Genomic DNA, 17,528 nt, shown 5'->3' on the forward strand with positions numbered 1-17,528 from the left:
AGCTGTGCTGGAGTTAAAACACCAGAACTAGTTCATAAGGATCATGTTCATGAAGTTCATATCAGTGGCAATCTGCCAGGGGATTACTTTGTTAATCAATTTGAAGAAAGCCTATATTCATCAAGCACATAGGAGATTTCTGCAATTTGCTCATGGGACTGATCGTTTTGCAGTGCAAAATGCTGTATTATAGACTGTCGTCTGCACCTTTGAGCGTTCATTGTTCTGGTGGCTTTTTCACAGGCAGAAGGGGATACAGGTATACCCTTTTACTATTCTAGGCAGACCCCCATCCAACGAGGTAGTCTGCATGAGTGACTCAGTAAATGATCCAGACATTGGCTGCAAACCATTAATAACTACTCTGAGTATGGTCCATGAGGCTGAGGAAAGGTCTCTTCTAGTCCTGTTTCTATGAATCTATACTCAACATCATGTAACCAAAGTGTCTCATGTTCTGGAATTTTTACAAGATGGTTTTGATATCAGGTTGCAGCTCCTGTAAGTTAAAAGTTCTTCTTTGAGTGCTTGCTCATGTTGATTCCGATTAGGGGTGTGTGCGTGCTGTGTGCACAGTAACCAGAAGGTTTTTCCTCTAGCAATACCCGTCGGGTTTGCTCAGGTGCCCTCTGGAGTTGCACCTCCATGGCATCATATATAGGGTCCCGCCACCACTTCAGTTCCTTTTTACGGCCTGTGACGGTTAGCCAGAATGCTTATTTGCTCTTGCTTTGGGAAGCCTTCTCCCTAATAGTCTTCAGACTGTCTTTCTGTAAATTAGTTTAATCAGTTAGTAGTTAGTCATTATATAGTTGGATTCCAGTAGGGAATTATTCTGGAGATACTCCCTGCTTCCCTACCCAATCTTCCCCAGTGCCAGGGCATGCCTCGGTCTCAGGGTTTAAACCCTGTGCAGCTTGTAAAAAGACCAGGAGCAACCCCCACACTTCCTGCTTGAAGTGCCTGGGGGAATCACATCAGAAGGACCATTGCAAAATCTGTAGGGGATTTTGCCCCAGGACTCAAAAAGAAAGAGACCAACGGTTGAAGATCCTTCTGATCGAGGCTGCCCTCTGCCCCCACTCGGAGCCGAGTTCAGCCAAACCAGTGCATAGCACCTCAGCATTGGTGCACTATGCTCCGGCATTGACACAGGAGACTTCAGCGCCGAGAAAGGACTTGGATACAGATGCTCGGCACCAACAGGGATCCACATATGGCAGTGCATGGCACTGTTCCCCAGTCCCTGGGTGCCCCACAAGAAGAAGAAGCTGGACGGAGGGCACTCATCCACACCGAGGCCGGGATGGAAGGACTCTGGTGCAGTGAGACCCACGTTGGGCCAAGTAAGCGCAGCACCACCTCGCCTGGCACTGCTGACTCCTGCACCAACAAGGGGTCAGTCAAGTCCAACTCTTCAGGATTCCCCTCCTGAGAGAGTCGCAGAAAGGCTTTGGAGCTGCCCTTCACACTGGAGACCTTTGAGGCAGTGAGAGAGCTCATCACCTTCCCCTCTCAGGTGAGAGAGCCTAGATCTGCACCTTGGAATTTAAACATTGTACTCAGTGCCATAATGCAGATGTCCTTTTTACTTGACTATCAAAACGACTCTTCTGACTGCTATCACTTCTTCAGCAAGAAAATTGTTGGAGTTGGGAGCTTTATCCATCCTGCTGCATCTTTTACAAAGATAAGGTGGCTTTGAGATTGGATCCCACCTTTATTCCAAAGTGAATTTGATTTTTCATCAAGCACAAGGGATCTCATTGCCTGCTTTTTGTCCACATCCTTCTCACCCAAAGGAGAAGCTATGGCATTTGTTGAATGTAAGATGAGCCTTAAAGTTTTATGTGAAAAGGACTAAGCATAAGAAAAACAGACTTAGTGTTGTTATTTCATCCAAGAAAAAATAGGTGCTAAGACATCTAAATCATCAATCTGAATAGATACGCTGGTGCATTGCTGAGGCGTGTAGAGCAAAAGGATTCAGTTCTCCACTGGGCATCGGAGTTCACTCAGTACAAGTGGTGGTGGCATCATGGGTGGAGAAAGGAGAGGCCGGTTACAGTGAAATCTGTAAAACTGCAGCTTGGTCATCCCTGCATACATATATACCTTGCTTTACAAGATAGATATTCAGTTTTCAGGTAATTCAGCCTTTGTCATGTGGGTTCTGCACACTGGTGATTCCTTAGAGTAAAGGAATCCTTTCTTTCAGTGACATTATTTTGTTCCCTCCTTAGGAATTTTGTCACTGCTGAGAAAATCCCATGCAGAGGATTTGTGGACCTAGCTCTGAGAGAGAGAATGGGAGAAATTTTGGTTGCTTACCTGAAAATTTTCCCTTTTCGAAGGAATAGGCCCACAGAACTGTTCCTCCCTGAAAAAGGGAGATCTGTTTAAAGTTCTCTGCAGTAGTAAATGTTTTCTTTGAGTATTATTTTGGCAAGGTGCTGATGCAGGATGAGTCATATTTTTTTATTTTTTTTATTTTGTTTCGCAATCCAGAGAGGCTAGCTTTGGAAGCATCTCAAAACTGAGAGGGTCTCCAGAAGATAGGGGCTAGTCTCTTTATCAGCCATCCAATCAGCTTTTATTCTAAATCTACAGACAGGTGATTATCCACCCTGAGGATATGTGGACCTGTTCCTTTTGAAGAAAGGAAAGACTTCAAGTAAGCAACCACAAATTCTTATTTTTAAACCTCTTATTAATCTACAGGAAAGCATTTGATTTGGGTTTAAAAAAAAGAAGTAACCAACTATTCTAATTTGTTAATTTTAGTTGTTTTAAAAGTGGCTCCTGTTTTATTGCCTCTTAAAAAGTACTATAGAATTTTAAGTGTCTACTTATTACTTAACTTATTTTAGGTACTGTGGTCTTTGGAATGTGGACATTGGATTTCAGAGGAACCATATGAACTGTCAGCCAATTTCCCTGCAGCTCCTGTAAGTCAAATGTTCCTCTGTTTATGAATTTATATTCATTTCTCTGTTAAATGAATAGTTACAGATCTAGGGGTAATAATGGTGACAGGCTATCGTGAATAAGTGTCTTTATTAGAAAAAATATAGATACACGTATTCTCTCTCTTGCTCATTCACATTCTCTCCCCACTCTTGTCCAATCCTCCTTCCTGAACAGTGTGCAAAACCTGTGGTACAACATGTAAACATTTAGAAAGAGATTCACTTGTTGAATAACATCTGAGTAAATAAGGGCAGGTCTACACTTAAAAAGCTGCAGTGGTGCAGCTTTACTGAAGACACTATTTTGCTGACAGTAGAACTTCTCTCATCAGTGTAGTTAATCTATCTCTGGGAGAGGCAGTAGCTATGTTGATGGGAGAAACTCTCCTGTCCATATAGCACTATCTACAGTGGCGGTTAGGTTGCTATAACTGCCTCACTCAGGAGTGAGGATTTTTCACATCCCTGAGCAACGTTATACTGTTATACCAATATAAGTCTGTGTACACCTGGCCTAAGTTTCACGTTTAAATACGCACGTTCTTGAGTTTTGTAGTATCATGTCTTATTTCTTGCTGTGCTTGTGTCTCAGTTGAAGACTATCATAAAGTGGGAAAAGGCAACAGGCCACAGCTTTAACACTTCTGTTCCAGATGCTGCTTACATTACTGTTTTTTCCACTGAATTGATTTCAGGAACTTAAAGTCGCTATGGGCTTCACAACCCTGTAAATGAGTAATACAGAGCACTTCTTAAATGCTAGCTTCCCAGCAATGACTTGAGCATTTGTGCCGAAAGTTTTATTACCTGTATATACTGGGCTATCTCCAGGTACACCCCCACTTCATATTGTCTGAAGTTATTAAGCAGTAAATTCATTTTGGGCTTTGATACAAGCAGGATTGTACCAATCTAATGGTTGATCACATCACAAAAGGGTTTACAATTTGTCTGAGATATGTAAGGCATATTTTCTTCAGCTACTTGTTTCATATAGTGTTTCACACGTTTTGATTAGAGAACATTTAACTGGTGATTGAACTTTGCTTTCCTAACTACAATTTTGTTCTATTTTTTTAATTAGGGATTTTTAAATCCCTTTTACATTCGTAATCATTTTATCCAAATATTTCCAAGATAAAGGTTTCTCTTTGATTTTTAATAACATGCTATTATAGTGTAGAGCAAAGATGGGAAAACTACAGCCCACGAGCTGCTTTAAGCCGGCCCGTGTGCTCTTGTTGAGGAGTGGGGTCTGGGGCTTGCCCTGCTCTGGCCGGGGTGCAGGCTAAGGGGCCGTTCCATGCGGCTCTCAGAAGCTGTGGCATGGCTGCGCTCCAGCTTCAAAACGCTCCAGTGGGAGCTACAGAGGTGGTGCAGAACTGCCTGGCCGCGCTTCTGGGTAGGAGCGAGAGAAAGGACATGCCATTGCTTCTGGGAGCCACTTAAGATAAGCGCTGCTCGGAGCCTGAACCCCTGAAACTCTCCCCACACCCCAACCCCTTGCCCCAGTCTTGATCCTCCTGCTCTCCAAACCTCTCAATCCCAGCCCAGAGCACCCTCCTGCACCCCAAACCTCTCATCCCCAGCCCCATCCCAGAGCCTGCACCCCTAGCCAGAACCTGCACCCCTTCCCACACCCCTGCCCTAGCCCTGATCCCCCTTCTGCCCCTCCAAACCCCTCCTACACCCCAAATTCATCAACTCAGCCCCACCCCAGAGCCTGCACCCCCAACTAGAGCCCTCACCCCCTCCTGCACCCCAACCCCAATTTTGTGAGCATTCATGGCCTGCAATACAATTTCTATTCCCCGATGTGGCCCTCAGGCCAAAAAGTTTGCCCAGCCCTGGTGTCAAGAAAAATACAAGTGTTATTCTAAAGTCACTGTGTGACTGTAGAAAGAAACTAGTGGTGCATTTATAGATTTGTTTAACATAAGAGTCCTTTTGAAGAGAGGTGGAGGGACGTTTTGTGGGGCAGCAAATAACTAGCATGTTGTTTTCTATCCAGGTAGGTGTGCTGCTTCTGTTGTGCCAATCACTGTTTATAAAGTATGTTGAAAAGAGACGCAGGAGAAAGCCAGATGATTTTAGCTTAAAGCTGTAGGGTCTTCTGTTTCTTTTAAACCCCTTTTCTCATTAATAACTTGGCATGTTATCAGTAGTTTTGCACAACATTCTGTAAAGCCCTGTGAGAGTGATTTCTGCCTTTTGTTAACTTCCTCACTTCTATATAGTATCTGCTTATCACCTTCATTCCTTCAGTAGGAAAGAGAAGGCTTGGGGGACATTAAAAAGGCAGGTTGAGGCACATTATGGTTGTGCAGAGTTTTTGTCTGTGTTGCACTTTATCTGTGAATAGGTGAATCTATCCTCTTTTCAAACATTCCCATCTCAAGGTGTTTTAATTTTTCTTGTTGTAATTGCCATAGTTGTACTCAAAAGAGTTACCTTCCTTTTCTTATTATATCTCATAAGAAGGGAGGATGGGATAGGAATGGAGAAATATATAATGCTTATGCTTTTGAAGGTTATTGGGGAAGGAGGCAGGAAAAGGCACTCATGCTAATTTGTAGTTTCTTCTTGCAGTCACTGCAGGCTGTGGTACAAGCCACTGAATGGTTGACATTGCCTTATCTGACCTGTATAGTCTCTCTTAGGGTACGTCTACACTACGGGATTATTCCGATTTTACATAAACCGGTTTTGTAAAACAGATTGTGTAAAGTCGAGTGCACACAGCCACACTAAGCACATTAATTCGATGGTGTGCGTCCATGGTCCAAGGCTAGCGTCGATTTCTGGAGCGTTGCACTATGGGTAGCTATCCCATAGTTCCCGCAGTCTCCCCCGCCCCTTGGAATTCTGGGTTGACAGCCCAGTGCCTGATGGGACAAAAACAGTGTCGCGGGTGGTTCTGGGTACAGCCTCATCCCTCCCTCCATGAAAGCAGCAGACAACCATTTCGCGCCTTTTTTCCTGGGTGAACTGTGAAAATGCCATAGCACAGCAAGCATGGACCCTGCTCAGATCAATACCACAATCGTGGACGTTGTAAACACCTCACGCATTCTCGTGCAGTCTATGCTGAACCAGGACCTGCAAAGCCAGGCGAGGAGGAGGCGGCGGCAACGGCAGCGCGGCAACGAGAGTGATGAGGACATGGACACAGAATTATCTCAAACCGTGGGCCCCTACGCTTTGGAGATCCTGCTGGTAATGGGGCAGGTTCTAGCCATTGAACGCCAATTTTGGGCCCGGGAAACAAGCACAGACTGGTGGGACCGCATAGTTTTGCAGGTGTGGGACAATTCCCAGTGGCTGCGAAACTTTCGCATGCATAAGGGCACTTTCATGGAACTTTGTGACTTGCTTTCCCCTGCCCTGAAACGCCATAATACCAAGATGAGAGCAGCCCTCACAGTTGAGAAGCGAGTGGCAATAGCCCTCTGGAAGCGTGCAACGCCAGACAGCTCCCGGTCAGTCGGGAATCAGTTTGGAGTGGGCAAATCTACTGCGGGGGCTGCTGTGATGCAAGTAGCCAAAGCAATCATTTTGCTGCTGCTGCGAAAGGTTGTGACTCTGGGAAACATGCAGGTCATAGTGGATGACTTTGCTGCAATGGGATTCCCTAACTGTGGGGGGGGGGGTGATAGATGGAACCCATATCTCTATCTTGGCACCAGGGCACCCAGTACATAAACCGCAAGGGGTACTTTTCAATGGTGCTGCAAGCACTAGTGGATCACAAGGGACGTTTCACCAACATCCACGTGGGATGGCCAGGCAGGGTTCATGACGCTCGCATCTTCAGAAGCACTGCTCTGTTTAAAGTGCTGCAGCAAGGGAATTACTTCCCAGGCCAGAAAATAACAGTTGGGGATGTTGAAATGCCTGTCGTTATCCTGGGTGACCCAGCCTACCCCTTGATGCCGTGGCTCATGAAGCCATACACAGGCAGCCTGGACAGTGGTCAGGAGCTGTTCAACTACAGGCTGAGCAAGTGCAGGATGGTGGTAGAATGTGCATTTGGCCATTTAAAGGCGCGCTGGTGCACATTACTGACTCACTCAGACCTCAGCCAAACCAATGTCCCCATTGTTATTGCTGCTTGCTGTGTGCTCCACAATCTGTGTGAGAGTAAGGGGGAGACCTTTATGTCAGGGTGGGAGGCTGAGGCAAATCACCTGGCCGCTGATTACGTGCAGCCAGACACCAGGGCGATTAGAAGAGCACACCACGAAGCGGTGCGCATCAGAGAAGCTTTGAAAATGAGTTTCATCATGGGCCAGGGTACGGTGTGACTGCTGTGTTTGTTTCCCCTTCATAAACCACCCCCCCCTTGATTGACTCCTTCCCTGTAAGCAACCCACTCTCTCCATTCGATTACAGCTTGCTTAAGGAAATAAAGTCACTTTTCATTTAAAAATCATGTATTCATTATTAAAAAGTAATTATAAAAAGAGGCAGAGAACTGACAAGGTATCCCGGGTGTGGTTTGGGAGGAGGATAGGAGGGAAGGAAAAGGCCATTAAACACATTCAATGTAATGACAGCCTTTTGGTTGGACTGTCCACGGGGGTGGAGTGGGCGTGTGCATGAAGCCTTCTTCCACGCGTTCTTACACATCTGGGTGAGGAAGATATGGAACGTGGTGAAGGTGGTTACACAGGAGCTGCAGCAGCACTCTGTGACCCTGCTGCTCTTCCTGAAGATCCACCAGACGTTGGAGGATGTCAGTTTGATCATTCATCAGCTCCAGCGTTGCATCCCGCCACCGCTGATCTTCCTGCCTACACCTCTGATCTTCCTGCCTACACCTCAGAGCTTCCTGCCGCCACCTCTTATCTCGAGCGTCCCTCCTGTCCTCACGTTCACTGGCATCTTTCCTGTAATTTGATACCACATCCTTCCACTCATTCAGATGAGCTCTTTCATTGCGGGTTACTTCCATGATTTCAGAGAACATTTCGTCTCGCGTCTTCTTTTTCCTCTGCCTTATCTGAGATAGCTTTCGGGATGGAGTAGGGAGGCTTGAAAAATGTGCAGCTGCATGAGGGAAGGAAAAAAGGGAGAGAAGTATTTAAAAAGATACATTTTACAGAACAATGGTTATACTCTTTCACAGTGAACAACACTATTCACCTTACATAGCACATGTGATTTCACTACAAGGTCGCATTTTGCATCTTAATATTGAGTGCCTGCAGCTCTGGTGTTACAGATCTCACAGATGCAGGTCCGGGCATCAGAATTCAGCTTGCATGTAGCCATGGTAAGCCATTGTCTTTCAGCTTCTCCAGCCTTCAGATACACAGTGCCCTCTGCTTCTTTCCTGTTAACATGCAGCAGTAGAAGCTAACCTCCCCCCCCACCCCCATCCAATTCTCTAGGATGATTGCTTTACACCTCCTCCCACCGCATGGCTGGTATCATGGAAGATCACTGCAAATCACCCCCCTTTCTCCCCCCACCGCATGGCCGGTAGCTGGGAAGATTCCTGCTAGCCAAACACAAAAAAGCTCAGCGCTATCCTTCCTCCCCTCCTCCCGCTTGGCTACGTGCAAGGAAGGATTTCTTTTAAGCAACAGCCCAGGAGGAAAATGGCCAGCTCTGTCCCCTTAATTAAATTCCTGAATTTCAACCAGGTTACCATGAACGATATCACTCTGCTGAGGATAACAGAGCGAGATAAAGAACGGATGTTTCTTGAATGCCAGCAATCACCGGGACCATATGCAGCTAGGCTTTGTCATGCAATGATACCCGATTACTTGCTACATGCATGGCATGGTAAAGTGTCCTACCATGGTGGACGGAACAGAAAACTTCTGCAAAGGCTTTTGGAGTACCTCCAGTAGCGCTTCATGGAGATGTCCCTGGAGGATTTCCGCTCCATCCCCAGACATGTTAACAGACTTTTCCAGTAACTTTACTGGCCGCGAATGCATCCCAAGCCCTCATGGCAAATCAATCATTAAAAAAAGCTTGCTTTTAAACCATGTTTTATATTTACAAAGGTACACTCACCAGAGGTCACTTCCATGGCTTCGCTGTCTGGGCTAGTGGCTTGGGAGGGTAATTCCGTCGGGGTCACAAAAAGCTCCTGGCTGTTGGGACTAAAGGAGTGCTGTGTGCTCTCTGCAAGGTCGTCCTCCTCTTCCTCCTCCTCATCTTACCCCTCCACAGAATCCTCAGCCATGGTTGAGATAACAACCCCCACTTCAGAATCCACGGACAGGGGTGGGGTAGTGGTGGCGCAGCCCCCTAAAATTGCATGCAGCTCAGCGTAGAAGCGGCATGTTTTCGAACCTGACCCAGACTTTCCGTTTGCTGCTTTGGTTTTCTGGTATGCTTGTCTGAGCTCCTTAACTTTCACTCTGCACTGCACTGAGTCCCTGGTGTGGCCTTTTTCCATCATAGCCTTGGACATTTTTTCAAATATTTTTTCATTTCGTCTTTTGGAACAGAGTTCTGTTAGCACTGAATCCTCTCCCCATACAGCAATCAGATCCAGTACCTCCCGTGCGGTCCATGCTGGAGCTCTTTTTCTATTCTCAGGAGACTGCATTGCTACCTGTGCTGATGAGCTCTGCGTGGTCACCTGTGCTGATCTGAGCTCCACGCTGGCCAAACAGGAAATGAAATTCAAAAGTTCGAGGGGCTTTTCCTGTATACCTGGCCAGTGCATCCAAGTTCAGATTGCTGTCCAGAGCGGTCACAGTGGTGCACTGTAGGATACCGCCCAGAGGCCAATACCGTCGATTTGCAGCCACACTAACCCTAATCCGATATGGTAATACCGATTTTAGCGCTACTCTCATCGGGGAGGAGTACAGAAACCGATTTAAAGAGCCCTTTATATTGATATAAAGGGCCTCGTAGTGTGGACAGGTACAGCGTTAAATTGGTTTAATGCTGCTAAAATCGGTTTAAACGCGTAGTGTAGACCAGGCTTGAGAGTTTTGGAAAATCAGACTAGACCAGCAATGTCTGCTTGTTAGATGTGCCAAAAATTTTGAGCAACTCATCAGATAATTTTTAACAATATTATGAAACAAGAATTCATATTTTACGGATCTGTCTCACGCAACTCAATTCATAATAGGAAAAAATAATTTAACCTTAAATCAGCATTCTTTTCATTATCTGATATTGTCCCTGTACTTTCCTTAGACAAACTGAAGATTATAGTTGAGGTTTTTATTTAATGACTGACCAGTCATTCATACTGTGCCCATTGTTGTGCTCTCTGATACTAAGGTGTTCCTTAATGAGCACTTTTAAAGAATGGATTGTTGTTGTGAGTGATGACCTAAATCTTTCAGATGTTGAGGATATCTTTTGTTTTTCTTCATATTAATAAAAGTATTATGAATATTTTGGTGATCTGTTGAATTAAAAATGGAGGATAAAGTATTATACCATTGTAAGACAGCTGTTTTATGGAAGTGATTTGCAAAGTAATCTTTTGACTTCGTATGTTTTGAAGAAGAATGTTATAAGCTTGCTAGAAGTAATATTACATTTTTAAATAACAGTCTTAATTATATTTTGCTTATTATGTAAAATGCTTGTTAGGACAACTCAATTAAGTTTTCATTCATGGGGTTCATATAAATCACAATGAAGTATTATTTTTATAAGTCTCATAATATATATTTTGCCTCCATTCTCCTTGAATAATTCTGATACATTACTTGCTGCTACTACTACAGCAGTCTGTTTTTGCCACTGAAAGCATATAACGGGGTAACTTTTTGAGAGCAGTTGATTTTCAGCAATATTGTTCTTCTTTTTAACTCATTTCCCAACATCAATCACAATTACTGATGCAATGTGTATATAGAAAAATAAAAAGACTTTAACATGTTTTGTTATCTGAGTCTCAAAAAAAATCTAGAAAATTTTCATTACCCGAAACATGCTTCTTTGTGTCACATTTAGAACTCAAAGTTCAATAGCAGTCAATGAAAAATTTCTAAAATTGTCATGTTGGGACTGATACCAAGCATGAGAAATTTCAACCCAGAAGTAATATTTTGGTGTGATCTCTATAGAATATTGAAAAGTGTTTAGAAGAGAAGTGTCTTCTGAACCTTAATTTTAGCATTTCTATTAATAACCTATAAAACATACTTTTTAAGCATATTATTACAATAAACATAGGGAAAAATCACCCAATAAAGCCATATATTCACTTAAAGATATACACTGAGGCCTAGATTATCACCATACTCAGAATTGCCTGAGTCTCATACAGCTATTTCCCACACAGAAAAACTGTCTGACCATAGGATATTTTTAGGTTTCTCTTCTTTCTCTTTCTAAAATGCAATAAAATTTATCTTAAGAAATAAACATGAGCTTTTTTCCATAAAAGAGCAGATTGGTTTTAAAGAAGTTATAAAAGTTAGCTTATTTTTCACAAAAGGTCTAAACATCAGGTGATATTTAATTGCATGGAGAACAGCAGTTGTCTGGTGTTTAAGTAAGGCTACAGCATTATGTAATACTTAATTCTCAGTTGTTATACATTAAACAACTAGAAAGGGGGAAAAGTGCAATCTTCATAGAAAATATAATGAAACACATGATACCATACTATAATTGGCAGGAGAGTTTGTACTTTAAAATATCAACTGTAATAAGTACAAAATCTGATTATTTTTAAAAAAAACATAAAATAGTGTCAATTATACACAGTATTTTCCAAGAATAAATGCAAAGCACTGAAATGGAAATGCTATTTCTCCTAAGATTGTTAAATAAACTGATGTGGACTACAAGAAAAGCCCCAAATAAGTCTAAACGCTATTTGCAAAGAAGTCTTTGCAAAGGAATGTATCCTTTAATTATAAAAATTAGCTAATTACAAGGCATTATATATGTACATAAACTACAAACAAGGTATGGGATAGAAAAATAGTTCTAGATTTAGATTGCAAGTTAGGAGAATTTTATATTAATGTAATGTTTAAAGTTCAGTGATGAGCACAAAGGCACATTTCTAAAACTAAGTTTTTAGATATTTTTCACAGTTCCAGTTATTTACTAACACACACAACATAAATGATTAAGAAAACAAAGTCCATACATTGTCTGACAGTTTCTTGGACATCATTTTTACTCAGTCTTTCTGCCAAAATCATTGTTACACAGATTATTTCATGTTTTAGACTTTGTTGTGTCTAGTTGAGTAATGTGAGCTTGAACTGATGAAGACTATCACAATTCAAGAATTAGAACGAATTGATCCCTTCAGAATACTAGTGCATGTTTTCTGGGCTGGAAAATGACCAATTGCAGCCGTGAGTTTAAATGTTTGGCAAATGTAGTTTTTGAAGACTATACAACACACAATTCACATAGAATGCAAAGGGCATTTAGAAATCTGCTGGTCGGATCATCATAGTTGTGGCTTTGAGAGAGTACCCTGATCCTTTCCAGTAATACCACTTAATACCATTAAATTTGTTAGTGTTCTGCCGCAGTGGATAGTACATTCCATTCAAGTTGGAGGGACCACATGCATCAAACCACCATCCTGTAAGAACAGAAAACAAACAAAACTGAAATAATGAAATTATCAGTGTAGGTAGTTTTTAAAATTGTATGCACAAATACCTTACAGTGTGCTGATCCTATTTTTTTCTAGTTTCAGGAACATTAAAATACCTAGTTTTCACTCATGTGCCTCCAGGTCTCTCCTCCTTGCTAACTTTAACCATGATGAAATGTATATAGCTGTCATAACATTTCTTCCCAGATCTGGACCTTAGCGTCCAAAATATGGGTGTTAGCATGAAAACCTCCAAGCTCAGTTACCAGCTTGGACCTGGTAATTGCTGCCACCAGCCAGGAATTATACAGTGCCTAGCTCACTGTGGTCTCCCCAAAACCTTCCCTTGGGGACCCCAAGACTCAGATTCCTTGAGTCTCACAACAAAGGGGAATAAACCATTTCCCTTCCCCCTCCTCCCCTCCCGGTGTCCCTCCCTGGGTTCCTGGGGAGATATACAGAAGCAAGCTCCGTGAATCTAAACAAAGGGATTCCACCCTCCCTGCTTCAAGTCCTTGAAACACAAGCACCGAGAGATCTAACCTCTCTCCCCCCTCACCCAGAGGGTATGCCAAGTCAGGCTTAGCAAATCTAACACAAAGAGATTTTTCCCCCTGACTTCTTCCTCCCACCAATCCCCTGGTGAGCTGCAGACACAATTCCCTGGAGTCCCCACTAAAGAAAAACTCCAAGAGGTTTTAAAAAGAAAGCTTTATATAAAAAGAATGAAAAAAGGACATAAAAGGTCTCTGTATTAAGGTGACAATATACAGGGTCAATTGCTTAAAGGAAAAAAAATGAATAAACAGCCTTATCCAAAAAGAATACAATTTAACACATTCCAGCAACTACACACATGTAAATACAAAAAAACAATATACACCTATTGTCTTACTATCCTTGTACTTACAACTTGGAAACAGAAGCTTAGAAAACCTGGAGATAGAAAAATCACTCTCAGAGCCGAGAGGGCACAGACCCAAGACAAAGAACAAAGAACTCACACCCAAAACTTCCCTCAACCAAAATTTGAAAAAGTCTTGTTTCCTGATTGGTCCTCTGGTCAGGTGTTTGGTTCCCTGTGTTAACCCTTTACAGGTAAAAGAACATTAACCCTTAGCTATCTGTTTATGACAATAGCTGAGTAAAATACTTGAGGAATATGCACTACATAATTTAGCTGTAGGAGTTGTAGCATTTTATGGGATGTGGTTGTAAATTAAGAGTGGGCACTTCAATCAGCTCCTCAAAAGCTTATCTTACTACATATTTCAGAGGTTGATGGTGATAGATCTAAGGGCAGAATTTGGCTTGAAGATGATAATCATGATATTGTATCTTTTTTTTTCCTTCTGCTTTCTCTCAAGATTATATAATTTTCCACTTTTAAGTCCTACATTTCTGCTTAAATGAAAAATGCTTCCCTTGCAGTGAGTTCAGTTTGCTTCAGTTCTTAAAGTATGTAAAGATGTGCACTATTTCTAAATCCCTCAGTACTGAAACAGCTAGCTGAACTCTGCATAAAGGAATGGTGAGAAAAAAATAGCTACATTTATTCAGTTTCACATCTTTTTCTTCAGATTTCACTTGTTGTCCTGAGTTGTTAGTAAGGAATAGGGAAACTTTATTTTTATTAGTAAAAACAATATTTTTACACTTTTGTTATACTGATGGAATAGGAATGCTGTGTTTTATAAGGCAATAATCCAGTTCTCCCTTTGGATAAATATAAACTGCATTCAGACTTGCAATCTGTATGCTCAGGAAGCAGATCACCGTTTTGTAAATTGAGTATGCCTCCCTGTAGCTCTTAAGCAACGTTTAAATTACAGAAGGTATGACTGGATTGCAGAATTACAGAGAAAGTTAAACCTGCTTTAAGATACAGAAACAATCTAAAATGTAATGTCAATAAACGTGTGAACAAAATTGATCCAGAATTTATCCACCTACATAATAATTTTGGTATGCTTTGAGTAAATGTATTCTCACTTCAAATTATATTTAAATATGAAAAAAAGTAATGTTTTGTATTACAGAAATGTATTCTTTCATGACAACTACATTCTAATTGTCATACTTTTAAAGAGCCTATAAAATGCTTAGCTCCCACAGGATCACTAGAGATTTCTTGTGCCTAATTAAACAATTAGAAACCATCTTGTTGATTAAAAAGATGATTCCTGATACGTTTTGGGGGCATTTTGATCATTGGGCTACTTTCCCATGCTATTTGGATGCGCACTCTGCTGTCTTCTGTTCATACCAGTTTCACAATAGCAGGCCTTGTTGTTACACAAGTTGTGAGAGAATGATGGCCTATTTCTCCCCAATTTTAACTCCTCTCATTTTTTCTTTAGCTGAGCTGTCTGAAATGGTAAAATAGAAAATTTGAACTCACTGAACTAGCATTTCCAATTGTGAGTTTTGGACTTTGTCTCTAGTCAGGATTCAATACGTCAAAATTACCATCTATTTACCTGATGGACTGTTTTACTGCCAATAAAAATAGGAAGATTGAGAGAGAGAGAACCATTCCTACCTCCTGTTAGCATTTGTGAACATTTGCAAATACATTTGTCATTGTCTGCATCCTTTGTGCTAAAATCATTTCCTGGTTGGCTGATGCTACTTATTTTGCCCGCTGTCCCAGTTAGTCCTTTAAGCTGGATCCTGTAGAAGTGCAGAACGGAAAAACAAATGTTAGATTAAAGCTAATGGCAGTTGATCTACACAGTAATGAGGAAATTTTTTGTAATAAATATCCTGTTTAAACAACAATTTGATTCTCCTCTTGTTAATGTACGGCTATAAACTTTCTTTGACGGATATTGTGTTGGTATGAACAGTAACACTGTCAGCATAACATTATATTGAAGAGAGAAAATAACCTCTGCTTTTATAGATGTTTGTTCCACCTGTGTTAGATTAACAGAGATTATATGGAGATATATATTGATAATCCTTGAGAAATGTACTCTATGTAAGAAAGAACTAATACCATAGTAACTTGCAATATTAAAGTGCATTGCATGTAAGCAGTACTAGTAATGGATTTTTAAATCCTCTATCTAATTTTCTCCCTGCCTTATTCTTACACTGGGTTACTCCTGGGGGAATGCTGCGCCTGCACAGAATTCATGTCCCCTGCAGATTTCTTTGCTTCCCCACAGAAAAATTACTTTCTGACGGGGGTGCAAAGAGAAGCTGAAAGAGCAGTCACGCATCCTAGCAGTGCACATACAATGCTTCAGGCACCCAGAGCAGCCGGCAGAGAGGTAAATCACTGCGGGGCTAGGGACACCCCAGCCTGGGATCAGCTGCTAATCCCAACTGGGCTAGAGGCAGAAGAGGACAGGACTTCTCCTTCCCCTGCTAGGTGTCAGACCCACCCCCAGAAACCAGAAAGCTCAGCATCCTCCCCTGCTTGCTGCCCCTATCATTCCTATGGGTGTGGGGGGGTCACTGTATGGGGAGGTGCTCCCTCCGTCCACACAACCCCCATGCATCCTGACCTCCCATGCCCAGACATCCCTGCCAACGCTCACAAGAACCCTTACATCCAGAAACCTCCAAGCCCTCCGTACCCAAACCCCACCCCACTGAACCTCAGCCCCTGCATCTGGAGCCTCCCTGCACCCAGATCCCCTGCCTCCAGACCCTCACACCTGCATCCAGACCACCCCCACTGAGGTCCCTGCACTCAAACCCCCAAACTGATGCCCGCCCCCACATCCAGCCCCCCATGCCACTGACTGCCAACTAGCTGCACTGAGACCCCCCACACCAAACGCCACTCTCCCAGGACCAGACTGCCCCCTTCCTCAACCCCCCCCCCCCCCCCCCGCTGAGACACTTAGACCCTTCAGCTGGGACCCAACAACCTTCACTTGGAAGCCCTTGCAGAGTCCCAATGTCCCTGCACCTGGAACCCCACCCCCTCCCCCCCAACAAGTCTCTGTGCATCCAGATCTCTACACCTAGACCCTCCACTGAGCTGCCTGCACCCAGATTGTCCCACACAGAATCCTCTTACCCCACACCTGGATTGCCTCATGTTGAGCCCCTCCACATGTGGATCCTGCCTGGTTGAGCCTATCTGCCCTGCACCTGGTGCAGAGGGGCATGGCCCCAGGGTGTTTCTGGGGCAGGCCCAGGCCTTGTGCTGTGGCAGGATTGGGTGCAGCCTCACCCCTGAGTCCATGTCCTGGGGGTAGGGAGGCAGTAGGGTGATTTCCCACCTTCATACAGCCAGTGGCCTGTGCTCCCCCCTCTCACGCTGGAGCCTCTGCATTTATTTATTGACAAATAAAACTTGCAAAATTTTAAAATATGATGTGCAGAATTTTTAATTTTTTTGCACAGAATTATAATTTTTTTTGGTGCAGAATGCCCTCAGGATAACTGGTATTAACATGCTGTGGCAGTCTAATATGAAAACTGTGTATCAGTGATGGGTAAAATTTCAATGGTAATAAGGATGATTTTCTCTGTCCTTTCCTTCCCACTCTCCAAAGGGACTCTTCCTTTGCAAATCTTTTAAGATTTAAAAAATGTCAAATCAGTTCATGGTCAACAGTAATTATTTTAATTTTCAATTATTGGAGGGAAGATACAGGCTACATAGCACTTCATAGTCATATGACAAGTCTAATTTTCAAGTGAGGCTGCTGCTATATTGTTTTTAAAAACTGAAAGATTTAAATCGTGATTATCAAGTAGTATAGAGCTATCTTGTTTGTTTAAGAAATAGGACTGATCTTATAAGGAATTTTTTAATTTATTCTCAAACTTGTCTTGATCTTGCTATGTGCCTGCTTGCTGTAGAATGTCATTAGATCAAGGACCATAATCCTGGAGTCAGTTTTATTACAATGCTGAATTTTTCTCTAAATGTTAATTAGTTTCTAAATTATTTTAAAATGTCTTGGGCAGTTATAAACAGAATATTTTCAACCATTTCACACTTCCTCATACTTTCATATAAGGAAATATAG

The 17,528-nt window shown here is 42.5% G+C and overlaps 1 protein-coding gene across 2 annotated transcripts in view; it reads left to right on the forward strand.

Annotated features, from left to right (window-relative positions):
- Positions 1-17,528, forward strand: part of MCPH1 (microcephalin 1) — a 203,078-nt gene that overhangs the window by 83,820 nt on the left and 101,730 nt on the right. For both annotated transcript variants that reach the window (XM_030555569.1, XM_030555568.1), the window contains one exon: positions 2,871-2,948. In XM_030555569.1, the coding sequence (XP_030411429.1) occupies positions 2,871-2,948 (78 nt within the window). The remainder of the gene's footprint in view (positions 1-2,870; positions 2,949-17,528) is intronic.

The sequence above is a fragment of the Gopherus evgoodei genome, chromosome 3, assembly GCF_007399415.2.
Source record: "Gopherus evgoodei ecotype Sinaloan lineage chromosome 3, rGopEvg1_v1.p, whole genome shotgun sequence".
NCBI lineage: Eukaryota > Metazoa > Chordata > Testudines > Testudinidae > Gopherus > Gopherus evgoodei.